The sequence below is a fragment of the Ailuropoda melanoleuca genome, chromosome 17 (assembly GCF_002007445.2).
Source record: "Ailuropoda melanoleuca isolate Jingjing chromosome 17, ASM200744v2, whole genome shotgun sequence".
Classification (NCBI taxonomy): domain Eukaryota; kingdom Metazoa; phylum Chordata; class Mammalia; order Carnivora; family Ursidae; genus Ailuropoda; species Ailuropoda melanoleuca.
This window is the reverse complement of record NC_048234.1, coordinates 24,191,184-24,214,898: the sequence shown is the minus strand read 5'-3', so window position 1 is coordinate 24,214,898 and position 23,715 is coordinate 24,191,184. Positions and strand designations below refer to the sequence as shown.

At 42.8% G+C, this 23,715-nt stretch overlaps 2 protein-coding genes across 7 annotated transcripts in view; both read right to left on the bottom strand.

The window, feature by feature from the left end:
* Nucleotides 1-23,715, bottom strand: part of PIP5K1B (phosphatidylinositol-4-phosphate 5-kinase type 1 beta) — a 293,383-nt gene that overhangs the window by 209,365 nt on the left and 60,303 nt on the right. The window contains exon 1 of one of the 6 annotated variants that reach the window (XM_034646691.1): nt 23,483-23,606. The exons of the other annotated variants lie outside the window; for them this stretch is intronic. The gene's annotated coding sequence lies outside the window, so the exon portion shown is untranslated. Of the gene's footprint in view, nt 1-23,482; nt 23,607-23,715 lie in introns of those variants that run through there. 6 annotated transcript variants of the gene reach the window in all.
* On the bottom strand, nt 6,019-23,618 carry FAM122A (family with sequence similarity 122A). The gene is made up of 2 exons (XM_002927910.4): nt 23,483-23,618; nt 6,019-11,161 (listed from the first exon to the last, which is right to left on the bottom strand). Exon 2 carries the CDS (start codon nt 10,468-10,470, stop codon nt 9,607-9,609), a length of 864 nt encoding a protein of 287 aa, XP_002927956.3. The 5' UTR covers nt 10,471-11,161; nt 23,483-23,618; the 3' UTR covers nt 6,019-9,606.

Here is a 23,715-nt window from a genome sequence, read left to right as displayed (position 1 = left end):
AGAATAAAAGGCCCAGGCTTTGCTTACGCACATGGCAAAGAGACAAGAAACCATGCAAACGGAAGGCGGCCTGTTAACGGACTTGACAGAAGGAAGCCATCTAACTGACCAGGGCTGGAGAGGCAGGGGCCATCAGGAAAGGCTTTCCAGAACACGCACCTCTTGGACTGTTTTGAAGGAGTTAACGATAGAAGGTTGGTAGAGACTGGAGGAGGAGGAGGGAGGGAGGGAGAGTCATTCTCAGCAGAGGACACAGCTTACCAGAACACGGACAGCATATGGGAGCATGAGGCCCTGGGGAAACTCAGGCAGCGGAGCTAGAGCCCTGGGATCCAGGGCACATGTGGGGGTGGGGAGGTCTTTCACTCATGCTGCATAATTTGATTTAATCGTGGAGTTGAAGGATAGCTATTCATGTTGCATTTCAGGTTTTTATTTTAGAAATATCTGGTAGGAGGTAGTGTGGTTAAGATGGGGCCCTGAGAAAGACCCTACAGATAGGTACAGAATTTTAATTCAGAGTTAGAAACCTAGTCTAAACTGGTAAGGTAGGGGCGCCTGGGTGGCACAGCGGTTAAGCGTCTGCCTTCGGCTCAGGGCGTGATCCCGGCGTTATGGGATCGAGCCCCACATCAGGCTCCTCCGCTATGAGCCTGCTTCTTCCTCTCCCCACTCCCCCTGCTTGTGTTCCCTCTCTCGCTGGCTGTCTCTATCTCTGTCAAATGAATAAATAAAATCTTAAAAAAAAAAATAACTGGTAAGGTAAAGAGCTCCGTGAATTGTAATTCTTGACCCAAAGTAACCTGACAAGGATCATCATCATTATTATTACCACTTACTGTCTTTTCAGAAGACTCAAAAGAAGAGAACATTAAAAGAGATGCTCGAAGAAATTCACAAACACATCCTGATTTAACTCTAAATCCCAAAAGAAGTGGAACAGTAAACAAAGGTCCATGAAGAAAACCAACATCAATGTCACTCTTGAGTCAACAAGGAGCTCACGAGAGTCCAAGAGAGGGCTCCCATGCCAAAAGAAATACGCAGTCCACCCATCCCCTGCCCACTGCCCTTCCCTCCTGAATATCTCGGAGTTTCCTTTCAGAAGATCCCAACACTCAATAGCTACTTAGCACTGAGTATCTCGGAGTTTCCTTTCAGAAGATCCCAACACTCAATAGCTACTTAGCACTCGAGAGCTCCTCCGGTGATACTCCAGCTATCTCAACAGTAAAATGGTTCTTTCTCCTTCAAGCAAGGGGGAGGGACTGCCTGAATCGCAGGAATGGTGACCTCAACCAACCACTCTACTTTTTGAGGGCACAAAAGATCTTTCTCAATTGTCTTCTTTCACAACATGCCTTGCTAGCCAAGCACTAGATGTTAGTTTGGCTTGGAAGACCACTGTAGGCGATTGGAAGGAAACCAGAGCTACCCCTGGCGTCGATACAGAACTGAGCTTTCACACGACAATAAAAGCAATAGGTTCTCTGTTTTCCGGTTTCAGTCCTACTGCCCCAGAGTTCGTCAGGGAGTGATCTTCACATCTCCCTAAATACTTATTCCAGAAGTTCAGAAAAGAGAAACAGATTTCAGGCACAACGAGATCCTAGAACTATACCCATTTCTCTTTTAGGGCAGCACTTGGAATTAGGAGGGGGAGAACGAGAGGAAATCTAAAATGGACAGAAGCTAAATATGGCTCCAAGCACACAGATCAAGGCTCATAAAGTAGGTCAGGCGTGCATGTGTCTGCGTGTGGGAACGCGTGCACGTGTTGTACATGCAGAAAACCTGAGTACTTGATGCTATCTGTTTAAACTCTCTCTGTTATAAAGTTATCTCCACACGCTATAGACTACAAGTCCCTTTGGAAGTGATTTTTTCAATATCTGTTGAGCTTCTAAAATGATAACTAACCCTCTGGAACAAACTGTGCCTTTTGATGGTTTGTTTCAAAATGTCTAATGTAGGCGCATGACCCCACGAAACCCAACGTCGAAGCACAAATTTGAAAATGTACTCAGAGGGAAGTTTTCCTTTTTTGAGTCCTTTCATTCAACAGTGAAGTGATTTTCTATGAGGTAAAGTTAAAAAAAAATTTTAAAGTTTCTCAGAGATTGCTCAATTGTTCTGAATTTAAATCTCTGCCCTCTGGGGAGAGTTCTTGTTCAAAAGAAGGCAAGGTTGTTATTAGGCAATAAAAGGTTTTGGATCCTTCTTTAAATCCTGCTGTTACTTTGCCTCTAAAAAAAGATACATTTCCCCCCCATTCGGTAGTCATTTTGTTGACGGTTTCCTTTGGGATGCAAAAGCTTTTTATTTTGGTATAGTCCTGATAGTTTATTTTTGCTTTTATTTCCCTCGCCTGAGGAGACAGAGAAAAATGTTTCTGCTGATGTCAAAGAGATTACGGACTATGGTGTCTTTTTTGGTTTGCAAAGGACATATCTGATAAGGGGTTAATATCCAAAATATATAAAACAACACCATATAAACAACTCAACACCCAAAATAACATATAATTTGATTTAAAAATGGGCAGAGGCCCTGAACAGACATTGCTCCAAAGCAGACATTCAAATGGCCAACAGACAAATGAAAAGATGTTCAACATCGCTCATCATCAGGGAACTGGAAATCAGAACCATGATGAGGTTATCACTTTACACCTGTCAGAACGGCTAGAATCAAAAAGACAAGAAATAGTGTCGGCGAGTATGTGGAGAAAGAGGAACCCTCATGCACTGTTGGTGGGAATGCAAACTGGTGCAGCCACTGTGGGAAAGAGTATGGAGGTTCCTCAAAAACTTAAAATTAGAATTATAATCCAGTAATTCCACCACTGGCTCTTTACCCAAAGAAAACAAAAACACTAATTCGAAAGGATATAAGTACCCCTACGTTTATTGAAGCATTGTTTACAAAAACCAAGATATGGAAACAACCCACGTGTCCATCAACAGAAGAATGGATAAGAAAGATGTGGTATGTATAGTGGAATAGTACTCAGCCATAAAAAAGAATGAGATCTTGCATCTGCAAGGACATGGATGAACCTAGAGGGTATAACACTAAGTGAAACAAGTCAGAGAAAAATACCACATGATTTGACTCATATGTGGAATTTCAGAAACAAAACACACAAAGAAACAAATAAAAAAACAGGCTCTTAAATATGGGGGGGGGATGGGTGAACTGGGTGATGGGGATTAAAGAGTACACTTATCTTCATGAGCACTGAGTAATGTATAGAATTGTTGAATCATTATATTGTACACCTGAAACTACTCTAACACTGTATGTTAATTACACTTCAATTAAAAAAGGGACAAGAAAAAATATGATACACTTTAAACTTACAGGGCTTTTTTTGCAGGGGGCGGTGAGAGGTGGGAGGGTCAAAATGGTCTTGCTTTTGTTTCCCTAGGAACAGACGATCTAAGGACAACCAAGGATACTGTACAACTCAAATATAACAAGGCACAGATATGTGTTTTTTTCAAAAGGAGTCTAAAATTTGTGTTTTCAAATTTCTTATTTCAAATAGCAAATCAGTTTGAAAATAATGTAAACCATAATTTCCTTCTACGCCAATTTAATTTTACCTATTACTAAAGAAAATTTTCCTTAGAGCTTCCTCTGATAACAATTTCTAAAACCATTCTAAATAAACCTATCATTTGATTCAACATATAAGTGGCAGCAAGAGCAAGCTGGAAAACAGACTTTATCTCAAATAAGGAAAAAGTCTGTCCATAAAAAAAAGACAAAAAAGACGACCTAAAGTCAAAAGGAAAAAAAAAAAAAAGTAATAGAGACTTGAGAAAATGTACTTGGTTTTCTCCTGTTGAATGGAAATAATCACATCACCTACCCCACAGGACTGTCATGAGAATTACATGAACTCATTCATACAATGCGCTGGAAATGGTGTCTAGGTGCTCAATTTAGTGCTCAATAAAAATTAGTGTTAATTATTATTAATTATTATTACTGGTGAAGGCTCATGTTATCAGGCCATCTTCTGCTTTCCCACTGGGGAAGGCAAGCAGTCTTGAAGGGATCACAATCTTGTGAAAATCTTGGCTGTAAAGGATGACTGCCCGACTTCACGGGGGAATCTGAAAAAACTCCAGATTTCTCAAATCCAGAAGCAAGAGAAGGTAATTACAGAGAATCAGTGTTTCTGATCTGTGAAGGGAAGAGTTATCACCGAAAGGAGAGAGATAAGGCTTGTTCTGCATTTTCGGAGGGACAGCCTTGAATTAAATCGTAAAAGTTACAAAGGAACATGTCGGCTGCAAGAAAAAGACTCTCCAACACAGGAAACGCTGGCCTGATAAAAGGACAGGCTGCCCTGAAGGGTGGACAGCGTACTGCCGCTGTGCGTGAATGCACGCGTTTTCACCAGCCAAGGGTGATCAGGAAAAGCTTCCTCAGCCAGTCCCTGCGAGATGAAAATTATGACAACAGCCATGGTGATGAGGACGGCTGACACTTCTCAGGAAACTGCCCAGTGCTGCTGGGCTTTACATATACTGACTCGCGTGTGATCTTCTCTACCACCCGGCTCTGCAGCCTGTGTTCCCAGCCACCACGATCCGCTGCCTACCCCCACGTTAGGAACCTGGACAAGCTGCACATTTACCCTCTCTGTGCCTCTATTTCCTCACGTGTAAAATGAGAAAAATGGCATTTATCTCCGATGAGGGTGATTAAAACGAAATAAACTTGTTTAGTACCTAGAACAGTGCCTGACACATAGCAAGTACCTTAAACGCAATTTCTTTTTACAGAAAAGTCATTTCAACTGTTACGAAAATTTTTTACTTGGATGGCAAGTTAAGGAAGGCACGAAGAACTGTCTTGGCTACAGCGAGCAATATGATTTTTTTTTTTTAATCACGTAAGTGGAACTCATGGCTTGCTGATTTAAGATTGATTCTCTAACAAAATGAAATTAGCCATGAAAAACATAGGCAAAACTGAAGTGGGAGTTCTGCATGAGATCCAATTCTCTGTATACTTTGTCACAGCTGATCGCAAGGCCTTGAGAAAAGGGGCCTCGTCCATCACCCACTGCTGACTTCTCTTACCATCCTCAAGGCCTTGGCCCATAACTCAGCTACACTTTTAGCAGAATTGTTAATTGCTTCATACACCAGACTCAACCTAGGATCTACTTAATCAATTCTTAAACCTAGGTCAATCCAATCTACTTCTTTTGCACCTGCCATCCAACTGCAACCTGGAATCCAGTATGGTCTAGTCAACCTTCCTCTTGACCCTGAGTCACTGCTTTACAGATTTTCATAAGACAACATTAAATCTTTCTTTCACTCAAGCTTCTAACTCTACTCCCGCCCACTCTCAAATATACTAGACTACTTGGTAATTGGAAAATAGAAGCAATCAGATACAAATCCTTTCCATTTTTCATACACCTTCCTCCACACCCATACAGTCGTGCAACAGCAAATCAATTCAACATGTACTGATATCTTTGTTCAAGGCTTTGCCCCTCTCCTTACTGCTTTTGAAGAAAAAAAAAAACTGCCTCCAGAGTCCTTTCTCAGGCGTACTCTCTCTTCTATTCACTGATGCTACCCAGGAAATGCAGGTTACATCACATTCCTTGGTTTGTTGTTACGACAATTATTCCCATCTCCCGCCTCTCTCTTGGATCGTCCAACGTTTTCTACTGCTCTATAAATATGGCCATAAGAAAAAAAAATTTCTTCGTCCTGTTTCCCTCATAAACCTTGACACCTTCCCCCTCTTACTGCCAAATATCTAAGAGTGGTTTCTTGCTGTAGGTGTGTAAGCAGCTGAACTAACATAATAAATCTAAATCATTGGAAGGCATCCTGATACAGGTTATTCTTGATAACAATCCATCTTTGAAGTATGCTTAAGGGTTCTGACATCCAGGAGCCGCCGATTCGGTGACCATGATTTCTTCCATTTTCGTAGCGCTTTTAACGAACACAATAAAGGAAAATATACCACAGAGGCTTGTTATATATGACAGACTGTACTTTAAACGTTGATGTGCTTGGGGGACTTCCAGCACAAAGTTTATAGTTTAGCAACACTAATACCTTAGAAATGTTTTTCGAAGGGTAGTTCTCACATGAGTTAAGCCCTTACAAAGTAAGGACTAAAGTTACGAACAATAATATGATAAGGTACATGGTCTATATAAACTCTCAGAGCCTCATCTGATGTAAAATTTACCACCTATATAGAAAAATAAGCTCATGGAAATAAAGGTTTCCCTATACCTTCAGAGAAAAGGATCTGGCAAAAGGACCTAAAATGGGAGAGAAGATCATGTATTTAATGAGAAGAAAGCAAGCCAGTGAGGGTGGGGTACAGAAAACAAGGGGAGGGATGGGCAAGGGTCAGATCCCCCAGGGCCTCCTGGGCCAGAATATATATATATATATATATTTTTAAAGATTTTATTTATTTATTTGACAGATAGAGACAGCCAGCGAGAGAGGGAACACAAGCAGGGGGAGTGGAAGAAGCAGGCTCTCAGCAGAGGAGCCTGATGTGGGGCTCGATCCCATAACGCGGGGATCACGCCCTGAGCCGAAGGCAGACGCTTAACCGCTGTGCCACCCAGGCGCCCCCAGAATATATTTTGGTGTACTGTAAACATAATAGGAAGCAAATGAGAAGCCTTAAGCTGGGCGATGGAAGGATCAGATATGCAATTTTAAAAGGATTACTTAAGTTACTGTATGGAGAATGAATGGACAGCCTACCAGAGCATGTGAGAGGGACAAGTGGGAATTAGGCTACTTTGAAGTCTCAGAGGGAAATGAATGGTAGCCTGGGTCAGGGTGGCAGTGGAAATGAAAACAAGGTCATAGATTCCGGAAGAGAAAATCACTGAGACTTGGGGAAGATATGGGAGAAAGAAAAGGAAGAGAGATTTCAAGGACATGTTGGTTTCCTGAATTTATATACATATATACATGGAAATGAGAAGTAAAACATCTTGTACAATATATACTGAATTAACAGAAATTACCAATGGGAAGGGAAGATGAATTTTACATAGTAAAAGGCAGACTTTCATTTTTTACTATATAGATATCTGCATTGTTTAAATACTTTATAATCAGCAGGTATACATTCTTTCATAGTTAAATTAACATGCAATAAAAAAGAAACAAAGCATTTGCCTGGCTGAAAAGGACAGGAATGGCATTTTCGGGGCAAGGAACAATCCATCCAAAGGCACAAACACATGAAAGTACATGGCATATTTAAAGAATATCAAGTAGCCTAGTGTTTGCAGAGTAAGAAGGAAGGATGTATGTTGGGACAGGATGAGCAGAGCTGTAGAGCTGTTTTACAGTATGCCCAGTTCGTGAAGGAACTTACTATATGCCAGGCTACAGAAAGCATTCCCTACGCTGTGGGAAATGGGGAAGCACAGAAAGTTCTCAAGCAGGAGGGTGAAAAAAACAATCAAGTTTATATTTCAGAAAGATCACTTTAGAAGCAGGGTGAAGACTAGGTCAGAAGGGAGGTGGGAAAATGGGCGAGATCACTTAGGCTGGAACCTAAGTTTAATCAGAGGCAACAGAAACAAAGGGGAGAGGTCTGAGATTCACTTCAGTAGACAGGACTTAGTGATTATGCTGGATGTGATAGGGAAAAGGGAAAGTAAAAAACACTTCCCATGGTTTCTAGTTTAGAAAATCAGATAGTGAGGACATCAATTTAGGTAATCAAGAACAGGTTCAATGAGAAGATACTAAATTTTGTTTTGGAGATGCTGAGGTTAAAGCACCTCTGGAAGCAGGTCAAGGTACCCAACAGGAAGTTGGATATACAGGTTTGAATTGGAGGAACAATGTCAGACTGGAGCGCGTGAACTATTACCCAGAACAGATAATTTTCAGCCTACGGACACAATCTTACCCTCGACATAATTTCATTGAATTCTTAAGGCAACTTTCAAAAGTTGACCAGTTCCATTTATTCTCATAGTTGTAAAAATTCCACATAATTGTTAAAGTCTCTGTAAGCAGTAACTCAGAAAGCCCGAGCTTTTTGTCTTGGTCTCTCTTTTATTTCTTCCCCTTCCCCTTTTGTCTGCCATTCTTTCTATCTACCTAGTAAAGGAAGATATAGGAAGTATAATATAAAAACATTTGATATTAAATATTTTCATATTTTGTCTTAGTTGTAAAAGGCAAAGAAAAGAACATTTCACAATTCTACCTTTAACAAAACCTAAGTTAAATAATGATTTACCTATGTGACTCTCCACTGATTTTCTCTTGCAAGTCACTGACCCTTAATCAACTGGCGTCCCCAAGGCAGTCAACTCCAGCCGTAGCTTTAACTACACAGGTTCCTGCAACAATTCCACAGTTCTGTTGTTGTTCACTGTCAGAAATCCAAGTCACACTGTACCTCTGTCTAACCGATGGTGCCCTAGTTTGGTGGGAGGTGGAGAGGAAGGACCTGTTGGCAAGGAAACAGCTGCTTCCTTCCTGAGCCAGGGAAAACCAGGAAGGTGACAGATGGGCAGAGCAGAAAAGCAGCCAAAAGTTGCTTTCGCTCCTTGTTGGCAAGGATTTTCACTGAGGCACAATTGGATATTTTAAAGCATATCAATGATTGAGAGACTTTTATCTGCCTGGGTGCTCTGGTGAAGTTCAACAGGGCTTCCCACATTTTCTACATTTGAAAAACTTTTAAGTTTGCAGTGGTACAAAGAACCTGGTCTCAGCCTATGTACAGTGGGCTAAGACTGCAAGGCACTGTCCCATTTCCCTTCAGGATTCTACCCAAGAGAATGCACTTTCTGGTTTTAAAAAAAAATTTTTTAAAACTTTTCTGTAGTTATATTTGCATGACTTATTAGAATTACTATTAAAATTTCATTAGAAAATGTGTTTAAATGTTTACTTTTACATAGTTAATTTAAAAAGATTTGTTGCAAACTTTTATATTTTGTTCTTTTATCATTCCCCCTCCCAGCCACTTGTGTACCCAGAAATTTAAATATCCAAGGACTTCTGGATAAAATAGACAACCACTGGATCGATATGTTATAACTAACATATTTTTAAAAATTGCTGTAAATAGCTAAGTTATTCTTTGTCAAATAGAAATTAGCAATCACTGAAAAATAACATTAAAAATTAGTGTGGGCATGAAATACGGAATTTTAAAACATCAGTTTACTATGCTGATTAATTCAACATTTATATTTGCATCAGAACTTAATAATCCCATAAATAAATAGAGCTCTCAATTATTTTAAAAAATCAAGGGATAACATATGTATTTAAACATATTAGCAGCATAAAGACGTATGCTTCAACACACTTATTGGAAAACGTCTGAAAATATTACTACACTGAATTCAAGGGCATCCGCAGGAACCTGACATAAAAGTTCTCTAGAGTAACAACATTTCAGGAAATTCCAAAAAAAGGAAAAGGGTCAAATAGGAAATAGCCTCAAATTAATTGAAAAAGTTCAGTGCTTGCTCCAACTTGATTTTTCTCTCCATTGCAAAACAAAAACAAAAACAACAACAAAAAATGAGTATCGGGATGGGTGGGTGAATCACTTCGATGAAAGTTCATCTACTGGAATAAATGGAGAAGCCGCTTGGGCAGGCGACACAGGAGAGTCGGTGGTAGTGCTGACTTTCGCTGGTGAGTTACAAGAAGATCCGGCACTGCTGCTGTTTCCGTCAAGGGTATCAGACGATACACACACACCAGGATCTGACAGCTGTGCAACGTCAGAAGAAAGCATGTTGGTGATGCCCTGGAAAAATCTCTTTGGCTGATATTCAGTTTCCATTTCACATTTTCTTTTCAATGGTCCAAGAACACTTGGTCTAATGCAATTGATGGGACTCTGGCTTCTCCGGGTAGTAAATCGAGTCGTTGGGCTGGGAATAGGACTTGGAGGCAATCCATTGCTACTCACAAAACTTTGCAAGGATGGTGAAAAACACTGCTTCCCAATCCCCCGGGTGGGTGACGGTGCTGGTGACACCGGAATGAAATCGATGCGCTTCGGGGAGGCGGACTTCTCCACGTCGTTGTCACTCAGGCTGAAACTTTCCTCCCAGGAGTGGCTTATCTGCATTGCGTTCTGCACCTCGCGCTCGTGGACGGTCTCTCGGTTGATCAAGTCCATGCCCTCCTCCTGTTTGATCTGGTGCAAGCGGCTGCTGTGCATGCGGACGGGTGAGGCTGGCAGCAGCAGGCCGTGGCGGTTCGGGAACGTTGTGCTGTTCCGCCTGGCGCTTGGCGCCTCGGCCTGGAACACCGGCGAAGTGTCACTGAGGCCGTGGATCAGGGGGGCGCTGTTAGACCTCCTGAGGCCCCCGCCGGCGCCACTGCCGCCTCCCTCCGTCGGGCTCCCGCCAGTACCCGGAGGCAACTCCAGGTCTAGCTCCATCTTCTCCTGAGCCATGTCGGGGGCAGGGAGGCGGGGGCGGCGCTCAAAGACCTAGGACTCCCATTCCCCGCAGTCCAGGGCCAGGGCCACCGCCGCCGCCGCCGCCGCGAATCTGTCAGCGGGCTCGTCCTTTTGCGCATGCGTGCCCTCTCGCGCAGGCGCCGTGAGACTTCTCTCCCCGCGGCGCCTGCTTAATGCGTAATAGCCGCCCCGCAACCCTAGGGGGAGGGGCGAGGAGTGGTTGGGCGGCTATTCCGTCCATTTCTTCCGCAATTAGCTATAGAGCTGCAAGCTCGCCGTTCGCGTATTAATAAGGTTACCATATTCCCAAGTATGCGTTTATAAAACTAGAGCTCTCAGAGGCCGTTGGTGATATGGGACTGTATGAAGGGGAGTGGAGCTTGGCCTAATCAGGGAGGGCTTCCCTGAGGAAGGGACCATATCCTGAGATCCGAAGGAGACAAAATGGGTGCGGGGTAGTGAACCGTCCAGAAAGCAAGAAGCTAGGGCCACCAGCGTGGTGGCAGGCGGGAACCAGGAGGTGAGTGAGGCAGTGTGGCCTGCAGTGGAGAGTGAGGGCTGGCCTGACGTGAGGTGGTGGACCCCGGCAGATTCCGGCCTTTATCCTGAGAACAATGAAAACTCGGAAGGTTTTCAAGCACGGGTTTAACAGCGAGAGCAAAGCCTGCTGCCTGCTGCCTGCTGCCTGGAGAAAAGATCATAGGGAGATTAGAACCTACAGGAAAAAGACCAGAGGGGAAAAAGTCTCCTAGGCCAGAGGAGATGGTAATTTGCACTGAGGTGTTAGTGTGGGAGAGAAGAAGAGTACAGTAACTTTGAGAACTATTTAGATCAGGGTGAAAAACCCACCTGTCATTGTATTACTATTATTTTACTTACAGTCAGATTTCTAGCACAAGCATATGTGCTCAATAATCTTCATTCAGTATGAGGGATTAAACGAAGGGAAAAAGCAATAGGGCTTCATGCTTTAAAAATAAAGACAATACTTATGTAATTAATGTAAACTTTGAAACCTCATTAAAATGGGTTTATATTTATTCATGTATTAAGTTTTTATTTTTCTATATACTAAGCATTGCTACGAAAAAGGCCCTAATATGAGGGCATTTAACTTCTACTGAAGGGAAAGAGATAGATAAATGAGCTATTTTCAGATAGTGGTAAACCTTAGGAAAAATAAGATGGCGTGAAAGAACACTACTGATAGAAGGGATGGGGCAATTAGAGCTGAGATCGAACTACAAGAAGCGAGTCATGTTGACATCTGGGGGATGACTGTTTTAAGCATAGAAAATATCACGTGCTCATAAAGCCCTAGGCAGACGTGAGGTTGGTGATCTGGCATGAAAAGAAAAAAGGGCAGCTGACGCATAAGGAGGAGAGTGGTGTGAGGACAGAAAAGTTTGGATCTCATCCTAAGTACAGTGAAAAGCCACTAGGGAGTTTAAAGCAGGAGAGTCCTATTATCTGGTTTAGGTTTTAAATATCGCTTTGGCTTGGTGGAAATGAGGCTGAAAGCCAGCAAGAGTGGAAGCAGAGAGGCGGATCAGGAAACTTATGGCAACAGTAGAGACAGATGACTGGGCAAGGGCTGTAGCAGCAGTGACAGGGAGAAGTAGATGAAATCTTCCTATTGGAAGTAGAACCAAGAGGGTATGCAGATGGATTTGATTTAGATGATGAAAGGAATAGACAATTCAAAGGCAACACCTAGGTTTCTTAACACTAGAGAGATGGCATTATTTAGAGAGAGGGAAGGAATGGGTTTCAAAAAGTGGAAATTAAGAGTTCTGTTTTGGGCGATGTGAGTTGCAGGTGGTTATCAGATATCCATGTGGCTGCCTGAACTGAAAGCAAGCTTAGTGATTTTTGTTCGTTCTTCTCTTTTTGCAGCTGACGAAAGTAAGGCTCAGAGAGGCTAAGTGACATATTCGGTATCCTACAGCTTGTTTAGTAGTGGGAACCAGTACTAGAATCCAGCTCTCTTTTTCCTAGTCTATGCCTCTTTTGCCACTGTATATCAAAAGAGCGTTTCATTTGAATTCCCTGTAAAATACAGGTCCCTAATGATATAATAATGTTGATTATTTATGCCTATAAATATATAGAAATTGATTTAAGCTTTCCAAGTGTCAGACACTATTCAAAGTGCCTCACATGTAGTACCTTACTCCCGTCCTCACAACCACACTATCAAGGAGGTACCATCCTCATTTTGCAGGGGAAACTAAGATGCAGAAATGAAGCAATGTCACAGGATGAGAGTAAAGAGAAGAATCTGAGCTTTCTGGCTCCAGAGCCTGGGAACCACGTTATCTCTTCCAAATGCAATGATGTTTTAGAACTCAGAGAAGCCACTTCCAGATTGTGAGCTTTGTGAAGGCAATAGTACTTGAGACAGGACTTGAAGGATAGAATTTTTATAGAGTGCTGAGATTTTCATATAGAAGTGGTGGCATGATAATAAAATAGTGAATTTGCTAATACATGATGTACGCAGAGAAGAACAGTAATGGGGAGAAACTTGGAAGTTAGAGAGAGAACCAGGGCTCTGAATGCCAGGCAAAAGGGCTCGGACTTAACATGTGAGGCAACAGCAAACAATGGAAGGTTTCTGACAAGAGAACTATACCTTAGGACCTGCCAGGCAGCTCAAGGATGGAGTGAAGTGGAAAAACAGAAGGGAAATAACGAAGACCTATGACCTGCCAGACACTTTAAACACTCCATAGTCCTACTTAATCCTCATTGCCATCCTATAAATTAGATATTGTTACACTCATTCTACAGAGGGACAACTGAGGTTCAAAAATTGCAAAAGGGGGGGCGCCTGGGTGGCACAGTCGGTTAAGCATCCGACTCTTGGTTTTGGCTCAGGTCATGAACTCAGGGTCGTGGGACTGAGCCCTGTGTGCTCATTGCGGAGTCTGCTTAGGACTCCCCCTCCCACTCCTTTTGCCCCTCCTCCCCAAATAAATAAATCTTTAAAAAAAATTGCAAAAGGCCCTACACATACATGGAAGAACAAAGAGATGAACCAATCTGAATCAAGGTCCCACTTCAAAACCCGCACTGTTTTTGCTGCCTTTCCCATGGATTAGAGAAGGAGAATCTGATGGCTGTGAGACAAAATCTAGGTCTAAGCTCAAGTTGGGAATGGCAGAAAAAGGAGATGGATTTGAGAGACAGGAAGGTAACAACAGCACCTGACTCCCTGTGTTGATGGAGGATGAAGAGAGAGGCATCACAAACGACAAGTTCAAGCATGAATGGCTGAAAGAATGGTACATTATTGAATAAAAACAGGAGACAGAAGAGGAAGAGCTTTCAGAAGAAAATTAACATTAGATGAATAGAACAAAGCATTAATTCCAGAAATTTTAATAGCCACAGCATATTGCTGATTTGCATATTATGAAATTATTACTAATGTGGCTCAAATGCGCCAACATTGTTCATCTATGTCTGGATAAGTACAATTATTATCTTTATTAATAAAGCACAGAGATGGTGGTTGGTCCACAAAATCAAACATCTGCACCCTTCGGTTCTTGCCTGCACACACCTATTAGCAATCTTCACTCATTTCCTTGCTTCCACCTCTGACTCTATAAATCAGTTCTCCAACCAGTCTTCAAGGTAATCCTTGAAGGGAAGACTCGAATAGAACCTCTCAGTGGGTTCCCACTTAGAGAAAAAGTCAATGTCATTACAACGGTCTGTAGAGCCCTATCTGATCTGGGTCCCTGCTGTCCCTCTGACCCCACCTCCAGATCCTGTCCCCCTCACTGCCTTCCCTCCAACTGCAGAGGCCCCTTCCTGTCCTTCAGCCCACTAGGCATGCTCCCCCCTCCACCTGGCTTACTCTTTTTCCAGTGGATGTCCACATGCTCTAACCCTTCAGGTCTCTACACAAATGTCATTGATTGAGAGGCTTTCCCCAACCTACCCTTATAAAAAGGAACTGCAGTTTCCAATGCCAAACCTACACTCATTCCCATGCCCCTTACACCGTCTTTATTTTCCTAGAGCACCAAATGACCTCTATGTGTATATAGTGTCCTTGCCTCTTATGCTCAAGAAGGTCAGCTCCGTAAGAACAAGGCCTTTGCTTTGTTTCCTGCTGTGTGCCTGGTATCCAGACCAAGGCCTAGTACATAGGACTCAGTAAGCAGCTGAATCACTGTGCAAATGAGTGATCCATGACTGAATGTCGGACAAGCAGAGCTTTGTCCAGAACGGGAGAAAACTCTGTTATTGGAAAATACAGCTTAACAGGCTTTTCTACACTGATTCTAAGTACTTCTTACTTTGACAATTCCTTTTCTTTTATCCAGATTATGAAAGTGCCCTCCAGACTACACAGGTCGATCACCTGAATGAAACGTTAGGTGAACTATGAAACTGGAGCCTTACGTTTCCACTCCTTTTCAACCATATGCAGATACACTCTTGACAGAATCAAAATGCTCAGTGCTGAAGATTCTAAGCAATGTTTAATATATTTAGTTACTGCTTCCTCTCAAAGGAATAAAGGACAAATGAGAGAAAACAGCAGCTACAAATTGCAATTCAGCCTGTTGCAAATGAATAATGCCAGAGGCAGGATTCAGGAGATTGTCCCTGAGTCAATTCATCCTTCTGGTTTCACTCTGGGTATGAATTAAATACCACACTTAGACAGCTGATATTCACGCTCACTCCTGAGTCATAAAAGCAGACATCTATTCAATAGTTAAGCTTTACTGTGATGAATATTACATTTTCTGAAGCTAACAGACAGTTTCCTTTTAATTCCTAGGGCCAGTTTTTCACTATTAAACCCCCAAGCATATGGCAAGGGCAAACATCTACCTCTGAATCCATCCATATGAATGTGAAATACAAACGTGTGTGTATATGTACACTCTTAACGGACTGACAAATATCTCAACACCCCACAGTAACTAGCATCACCAATCTAGAATAAAAATATCGCAGCAGAAAACTGGACTTTCATGGTATAGGAACTTAGCAGCATCAACTAATTCAACCACTTAGGAAAAATGTCTGGCAGTACCTACCAGAAGAAAATATATGTATGCTCTATGGTTCAGCAATTCCACTCCTGGGTATATACCCAAGAGAAATGCATGCTTATGTGTCCTAAAACACATGGCCCAGAATGTTTCTTGCGTTATTATTGTAATAGCCCCTAACTGGGAACAACCCCAATGTCCATAAACAGTTGAATGGGTGAATGAATTATACAATGGAATTATTCAACAACATGAACGAACTTCAGGATAATGTTGCAAGAAAGAAATCAAACACAGAAGAGTTAGATACTCTGTGACTCCATTTTTATGAAGTTCAAAAACAGCTCAAATCAATGTATGGTGGTAAAGTCAAAATACTGGTTAACTCGTGGAACAAGTGACTGGAAGGAGCACAGGAAATGTTCCATCTCCTGATCTGGGTGCTGGTTACACAGGAATACACACGTGTGAAAATTCATTGAACGAAATACTTGAAATGTGCACACCGCATCATATAAGGAATTAGACTTCAAAATGTTATTGATACAGAAAAAGAGAATGGGAACTTGAAATGTAAATGGAAGACACGAGAGAGTAAGAATATTTCAACTGAAAGGAAGATATTTTGTTGAAACACTAATCATGAGTCTAAAACGGGAATGCTGACCTTCCAAATCTCTCTGACACACAACAGTATCAGTGGAAGAACAGCTAACTGGCCTTGCCAGCCCAAAGAATGGACACAGAAATACACACACACACACACACACACACACACACACACACACTCCTCAAGCTACATTTCACTGGGGCCATAAACACCAACAGACTCCAGCCACCTCACATAAGCACTGGATACCTGTCTGATCACCAACAGAACCACCAGCCCTCCTTGATCCTGTTCCCAAAGTGTCGTCAAAGTTAGTTATTTCTAAGAAGTCATGAAGGAGGAAATGAAGCCCAGTTCATAACCTTTGACTTTCTCAACTGTGTATTTGTTCAATCAACGTTGACAACATCCTCCTAGCATCATTCATCAGCATCACTCATGAGATGGAACAGTTAAAGTAAACGGAGTCAAGGAACTCGGGGGGGGGCTGTTATTACGTATGGAAAGCATGAGAACTGCACTAAAGGACACGATTTTGGTCACAGGGAAATTATTATCCCGATGAAAGAAAAACAGAAGATGATATCAGAAGCTTATCAGCCATTTGCTCTCCAATTATTGAGAGCCTGCTAAGTATAGATCCTCTCTAAGGTATTTACCCTCAAGGATCCTTCATCTAATCTTAAAATTTTAAAGCGACAGCAAGGATCAAAAAATCAGAGCAGAAGTTCACTCTGGGACTTCTGACCCCTCTCACTGTTCATTTTCTATGGCAGCTGAAAGCCGTCAGCCCGCTCGCATGGAGCCATGCCCATCATATGGAGATGGGCCGAATGGTAAAAAGGGGCCTCAAAGCCCAAACAAAAAAAGCTCACAGCCTAGGCCCTCAGCAAAGTTCAAGTCAACACGTAAATGTGAACTGTAGTTACTTTATTCAATTTTCTTAAAGGAGAATATCAGGGAACTTACTAAAAAGAGCCATCCAGCCAGCCCCCACTCTCTACTGCCTTAAGTCTTTCGATAGCAGAGAAAAATGAGTTAATATCATTTGTTCCTCACTGGTTTTGTATGTTTTTGGCAGCGTTCATTTTGTGGTGCCTTCACTTTGGCATCGAACTTCTCCTAGGCCATAAACCAAGGTGATCGTTGCTATCCATTTCTGCGGCTACATGCTTCTCTCTGCCTGCCATCTTTCCCTAGCAGGGCTGATCCATCTGGCAAAAAGGAAAAAATAACTCATGGCTTTACGGATAATGTATAAAGTTAACTTTAAAACATGCGAAGGCTACAAATCTAGTTGGATTGACATACATGGGCCTTCCAGTTGGGTGTCTTGGAAGCCTGTATAAGGGCTCACCAAATTAGTACACAGCAGGACCAAAGAAAAAAAAAAAAAAAAAAAAAAAAAAAATCAAACCTGGAGTCAGACTTTCATACTTGTAGCTCTGTGACCCTGGACAAGTCTGTCAACCTCTCTGGGCTTATCTCATTTATGAAGTAGGGACATAACCTCTTTACGAGGATCAAATGGCCTGGCGTCCATACTAGGCCTTAGAAACACTAAAAGGTCCTGTACAGGTTCCTCTGTATTAAAATTCTCAGTGCCATCATCAGAGAGTGGTCCTCTCCACTTTCGACCCCTCTCACCCAGGGCTTCCTTGTTTTCTTGCTTTTAGTTTGATTTTGTGGAAGAAAATTCTCTCTTCACCTTCTTCCCTGAGACCATAGTAATTTTTAGAGATATACATGTTCTGTGGTTTAAAAAAGTATGAATGGGGGCGCCTGGGTGACTCAGTCGTTAAGCATCTGCCTTCGGCTCAAGTCATGATCCCTGGGGGTCCTAGGATCGAGCCCCACATAGGGCTCCCTGCTCAGCAGGGAGCCTGCTTCTCCCTCTGCCTCTGCCTGCTGCTCCCCCTGCTTGTGCTCTCTGTCAAATAAATAAAATAATCTTTAAAAAAGTATGAATGGAAAGGTTCATATGCAGTTGACAGTTTCTGACAAGGAGAAAAAAGAATAAACTTCCTTTCTAAGAATTTTACTGAATCTGAGAAGAGATGGACCCCACAGGGGTAGAAAGGCCGTCAGTAAAGTAAAAACGTGGCTGGATCAGTGAATACTATTCCCAACAGCAAGCCATTTCTTAATCCCCAAAGACAGCAGCTACCCTCCCTGGTCCTGCCGAACTTTTCAATTGGGACTAATCCCAGAGGCTTATTCTTATTTATTCATTTTAAACCCTGTTTTGAATTACTGCTGTCATGCTACCATCCTTCCTGGAATCTAATAAACTGCAAAGGGACACGTATTTGGCTATGCCTGACAAACAAGTTGAACACAGACAGCCTCTTTCAGACAAAACAAGCAACGTAAAGGGGAACAGACTGGAGAACCATTCAAGAAGCTTCAATAGTCACCATTCCTCAAGACGTGTCTTTCCCTCCAGGTAGCTGACACCTGTAGGGATGTTCTGAGGAACAGGCCAAATGTTCCACGGAAGCTGGAAGCCAGACCTAAAGACTGGTAAGCAACATGCTTAACGGACATTTTTTTTTTGGCTTCGGAGGGTGGCCACTGCGCAGTCAAGAGTCCTTTACCCTCTCTGACACTTGAAGATAGCAAGTTTTAATACTGAGACAGAGGGTAGTTCATGATTTGTCCTGCTCTTTTTATCCACTGTCCTTTAAGCTAAATAGGACAAGTAAATGCAACAAAAAGAACACATTTTAAGGGTGGGGAGCTAATTCCTTCTAGATTACACTAGCTCATTTCTTAACTGAACGTTAAGAGTAGTTCCATTTGTTAGTACGAAGTCTGTTTTTACCACTCATGGAGTTTGGCCATCTGAAAGTTCCTACTCATTAGGAAATGGTACAGATCATTCTTTTACCCCTCCTTTTGAAAACCAAAAGTCTAAGATAGATGTCTTCAGCCTTTATAATTAAGACGCTTTTCACCAATGTTTTCATCATTCTTGTCATCATATAATAGAGGCTTATATTAGGTGAAGACACATGTGCCAGGTACTTAAAAAACCAGTAAGTACTGTGTGTGTAAACTTGTTCAGTCCCCACACCAACTCTAGGATTATTGTCCTCATTCTACAAAGGTTTTAGAGATGTTAAGTTGCTGGAGGTGACATAACCAGGTAAGTGGTAGAGGAACTGGAGTCCAGAGGTAAGCTCTTAATCACCTCACCTTCTGCCCCTCAAGAAATACACTTGCATTTCTCACACCTGCCACATTCATGGTGCTCCAGGTTATCTTCCAAGAATGTCAGGGGATGGGATATGTACAGGGTAGTCATTCTGTTTATCAGAAAGACAGATGAGGGCTCCATATAACTGCATGGGCTTACAGATACCAGTGAGGTCACAAAATCAGGCAATTAATCAATGCTCTATTGTCCCAAAGGAGTCACGAAACCCAATGCAAAGGGTTAGAATCGCAGAATTTCTGATCAAGAGGCTTCAGAAATGACCTACATTAGGGGCACCTGGGTGGCTCAGTCGGTTGATCGTCTGACTCTTGACTTCGGCTCAGATCCTGATCTCAGGGTCATGAGATCGAGCCCCACGTTGGATTCTGTGCTGCGCGTGGAGTCTGCTTGAGATTCTCTTTCTCCCTCTGCCCTTCCCCACCTCCTTGTCTCCCTCAAATAAATAAATTTTTGGGGAAAAAGAGGACACATACTGAACTTGACCAGCCAGTACACTGAGGTTCAGAGAGAACCAGTAATTTCTATGAGTTCAAGAAGGCCTCCAGGACAGAGGCGGGCAGGATGCTTTATTACGTTTGTACGGGTTGCTTTGTGATGTTTGCTCCATTGGTTCCCCTTTCACTTCAAACTCCTTCTCTAAGCAACAGCATCTACTTCCCTGGTTTTAACTACGCCCAATGTGCTGATGTCTCTCACATTTCTATTGCTAGATACTGCTGACCCATCTCGAGCCTGGAATCTGTAGCCACTTACGAGGCACTGCCCCTTGAGGCCCCACAGGACCTTGCCAATGAACAAACTCACTTTTCCCTCCCCAGATCTCCTAGTCCTGAGAATGAAGTCCTGGGGACACAACAGTCTCCCCAGACAACCAAGTCAAAACTCAACATCTTCTAGATCTCTCCTCTCCTTCTTGTCTCTCTCTCATCACCGTACCTCCTTAACATCTGGTGACGTTTCGTTCTGCCTTTGTGACTAAAGCACGCGGTCCCTGTCCCCCGCTCCCTGCCTCCTGCCATAATGCCAGTGAGTCTTGCTCAGTTAGGATGGCTCCCATCTTACCCAGTTTGCATCAACACTGCCGGGAGAATTCTCTGAAATGATCTCATCAAGGTAGCTACAGCCCCTTCCTCTTGCTCAAATTCTTTTATTGACGCTCCTGCAGGGCAAGAGGATAGGCAGACTGACTACAGAGAGAAAGGCACACTGAAAAGAGGGAGGACGCAGCTAACCCTAATACCTCCCCAGATTTCTCTAAAGCTTTACTTCCTCTGAGCGAGAAGTGCTGTAACAGTATTTAAGAACGCGGGCTCTGAAGTCCGAGAACCTAGGTTTAGGTCGTGACTGTAACTTACAAATGTGTGACCTTGGGGATCAAGTTATTTACCCCTTTGAGCCTCTGTTTTCTTACCGAAAAAATGAGAACAACAGTCAGTCGCTCGTCAACTGATTGTTGGGAATGGTAACTGAGGTAATATGAGTGAAACTCTTAGATCACAGCCAGACACGAATGAGACTTCTCCAAAGAGATCCTACAACCATAACCCGGACATCTTACTTAACTAGATTGCAGTCTCGCTGCTCTTTCTCCGGCACCAACCACCCAGCCAGCAACTCATCCAGTATTTACGGAGCACTAGAACTTTCTGCAGTTCAATCTGAACACGGAACCAACACTGCTAACAAAGCTTCCCTGCCAGAGCCCTGAGATTTCAAATTTCTTCGTGCCACAAAACACTTCCTTCGAGTCTGGTATGATTAAGGTTTTATAGAGGGTATGAGAAAGATGCAAAAGACCCCAGGGAAGGTCAGAGTCCAGAAAGGAGGGAAGCTGCAAATTATTAACTATAATATAGGCTAGATCTTGTGTCCTCAGCCTTCAGTGGGCATCAGAATCATCTGTGGAATTTTGATAACAAATGCAACACAGCCCCAGTCCAGAGAATCCTTTCCAATAGGGCCCGGGGCAGGGTAGTGTAATTTTTATTAAAAAAAAATTTCCCCCCAAGTGAATCTGATGTGCCCCAAAGGCTGGAAACTACTGGGGCAGGGGGGAGAGCATCTCCACAGATTGTAAGTACTTACTCATGGACTAAGAGCTTTGAAGATGAGGAGATTGCTTTCAGCTCAGAGGAAGAGTCTGGTTTAACTTGCTTAACTTGGAGCATGAGAAGCCACCTTACGAGAGTACCAGTTGAGTAAGAGCTTTGAGAATTTTTGTTTTTCTATTACCTGGCTTCCTTCCTCTCTGCGTTTTGACCCCGAGAGGTCAGAATCCTGGCAAAATGGCCAAAGGCAGGGGAAGAGAGAACCACACCCTCCTTAGGAGCCCAGCTCAGCTTTGGCTTTGCGGGCAGCAGACCCCCACCCAGGGAGGCGAGCAGCCGATATGTGAAGCTGGAGGCTTTGCCAATTGCAAAATTGCAAGGCACCCAACATCTGATAGGCCAGCCACAGACAGTGCCTTAAAGTGACAGGAGGACATTTTATTGCCTAAGAGTGAGCAGAAAGGTCCCTGAGTTTTACACTCAGAAGAGCAGACCTTTCCCCACTGAATAAATTTACAGTGAGAGGCAAAAATAAAAAGTTCTACTCACATCCCACGAGTGCTGCTTGGTACCCATGGGACATCAGACACTTGTCACACATGGCAGAAACGCTCAAGAATATAAGGATTGTGGGGGATTCTCACATCTGGGAGACACCTGGTGACCTTGGAGAGAGGACGCTGGTGGGGGTTGGGGAGTCCAGGAAAAAAAGCAGATGGAAGGAGCTGGGCCCCAGGGGAGGTGGTAACAAACAGGGTGGGGGGTGGTAGCCAAATAGACTAAGCTTTGGAAAACGTGACTGATTCAGATTGAGAGAACGTTTTTCAAGTTCTGACTGGGTGCCCGCTGCTTTCGTGTAGACAGAGGAAAACAAGCAATAAAATGTCACCAATGACGGGTCATGGTAAGGTTCTTAAGGATGGGACTTTCTGAAACTTTTTTTTCCTCTCCAGAGAAAAGATAAGTGGTTAAGGAAAATGTAGATAGTCCCCCCCCCCCAAAAAAAAGATACTTGAGATGAAAAGCCCTGAAGTGGATGAAGTGGAATTGAGGGCACCAAGAATAGGTTATAAATATTTATTTAAAGTCTATAAAGTAACCTTTAGCTTTAGATCAGTCAGATCTGGGGGAAATTATATCCTTCGTCATAAAGAAGAGCTACAGTTTCGGAGTGCTACTTATATTTCACCAGCTCCATGACTGACAACGAAAAAATTCTCCTTTACTTCCGAGAAAACGTAGGCAAAAGGCAATTAATGCCATTGCTTCGAGAATGCTTAACTGATCTGGCCGCCAGACACAGAATATAAGCTGGAAAAAGGCCCACAGTATAGGTGGCAGTGAAAACCTGTCCCATTTTTCCTACTTAATTTGCTTCAGCAATGTGTAAAACCTAAAGGTTCAATTCATCTTAAGGATGTGTCAAAGAACAGAAACATCACCCTGGCCCAAAAGGGATTCTGCACATACTGCAGAATCCAGAAGGAAGAATGTAGAGGAAGAGGTGGGCAATGGCCAGTTCCCCACCAAGATGAACCCTCCATCTGGTATTTTTAAAAAATAACAACTTTTCCATTTTAAAACTACGAGGGGGGAATTAGGAATGTATGCTTGGGTATGAACAAGTTGTGTAATTAATGAAGTAAATGCTTTACAATTTGTGCAAATGCTTCTTTCATCACTTTTCCCAACACAATGACAAGTCGACTCCTACAGACACTGCTTTACCACTAAGAACCTAGTTGGCCCCGTATCTGTCTTGAGTTTCTTACCAACACTAGGAGACCCAACTGAAATTCGTCTAAGAGCAGACAGATAGATGGAGCGATAGCACGTAGATAAAGAGCATTGCAACTCAACAGACCAGAAAGCCCCTAGGCATCTAAACGGGACAAGCGGCCACGCTCAGTTCCCACCAATGCTGTTCTTGCAGAGAAGGGTGACATTCGTTGCTGGAGCCTCTCATTATTCCAGAGGTTAAAAAGCCAGATTTCTAAAACTGTGGACTCCCACACTGTACAGATGTTCAATTTTTTTAAAAATTAGAGAGTTAACACTTTTTTAACATTGATCAAAAAAAAAATTAAATGCTAACACTAATACTGACCAAAAAGTATAAAGGCTGGCACAGGGTAAGCCCTTATGACCCAGGACTGTCGTTCTTCTCTTTTCATAACATCCTTTGTCATTTTTTTTTTTTTTTAATACTCAACCCATCTCTGGCCGCATGCTCTCTAGGAGAGGACAACAGTCATGTCTTCCAGGTGGAAGAAGGCTTTGCAGGTGCCAGGTGTGAGGCAATGCCTATGCATGATGGTGGGTGATACCCTGAAAAAAAAA

Excerpts from the sequence above, each read along its gene's own strand:
- FAM122A (XM_002927910.4), bottom strand. The coding sequence starts at position 10,470 with ATGGCTCAGGAGAAGATGGAGCTAGACCTGGAGTTGCCTCCGGGTACT.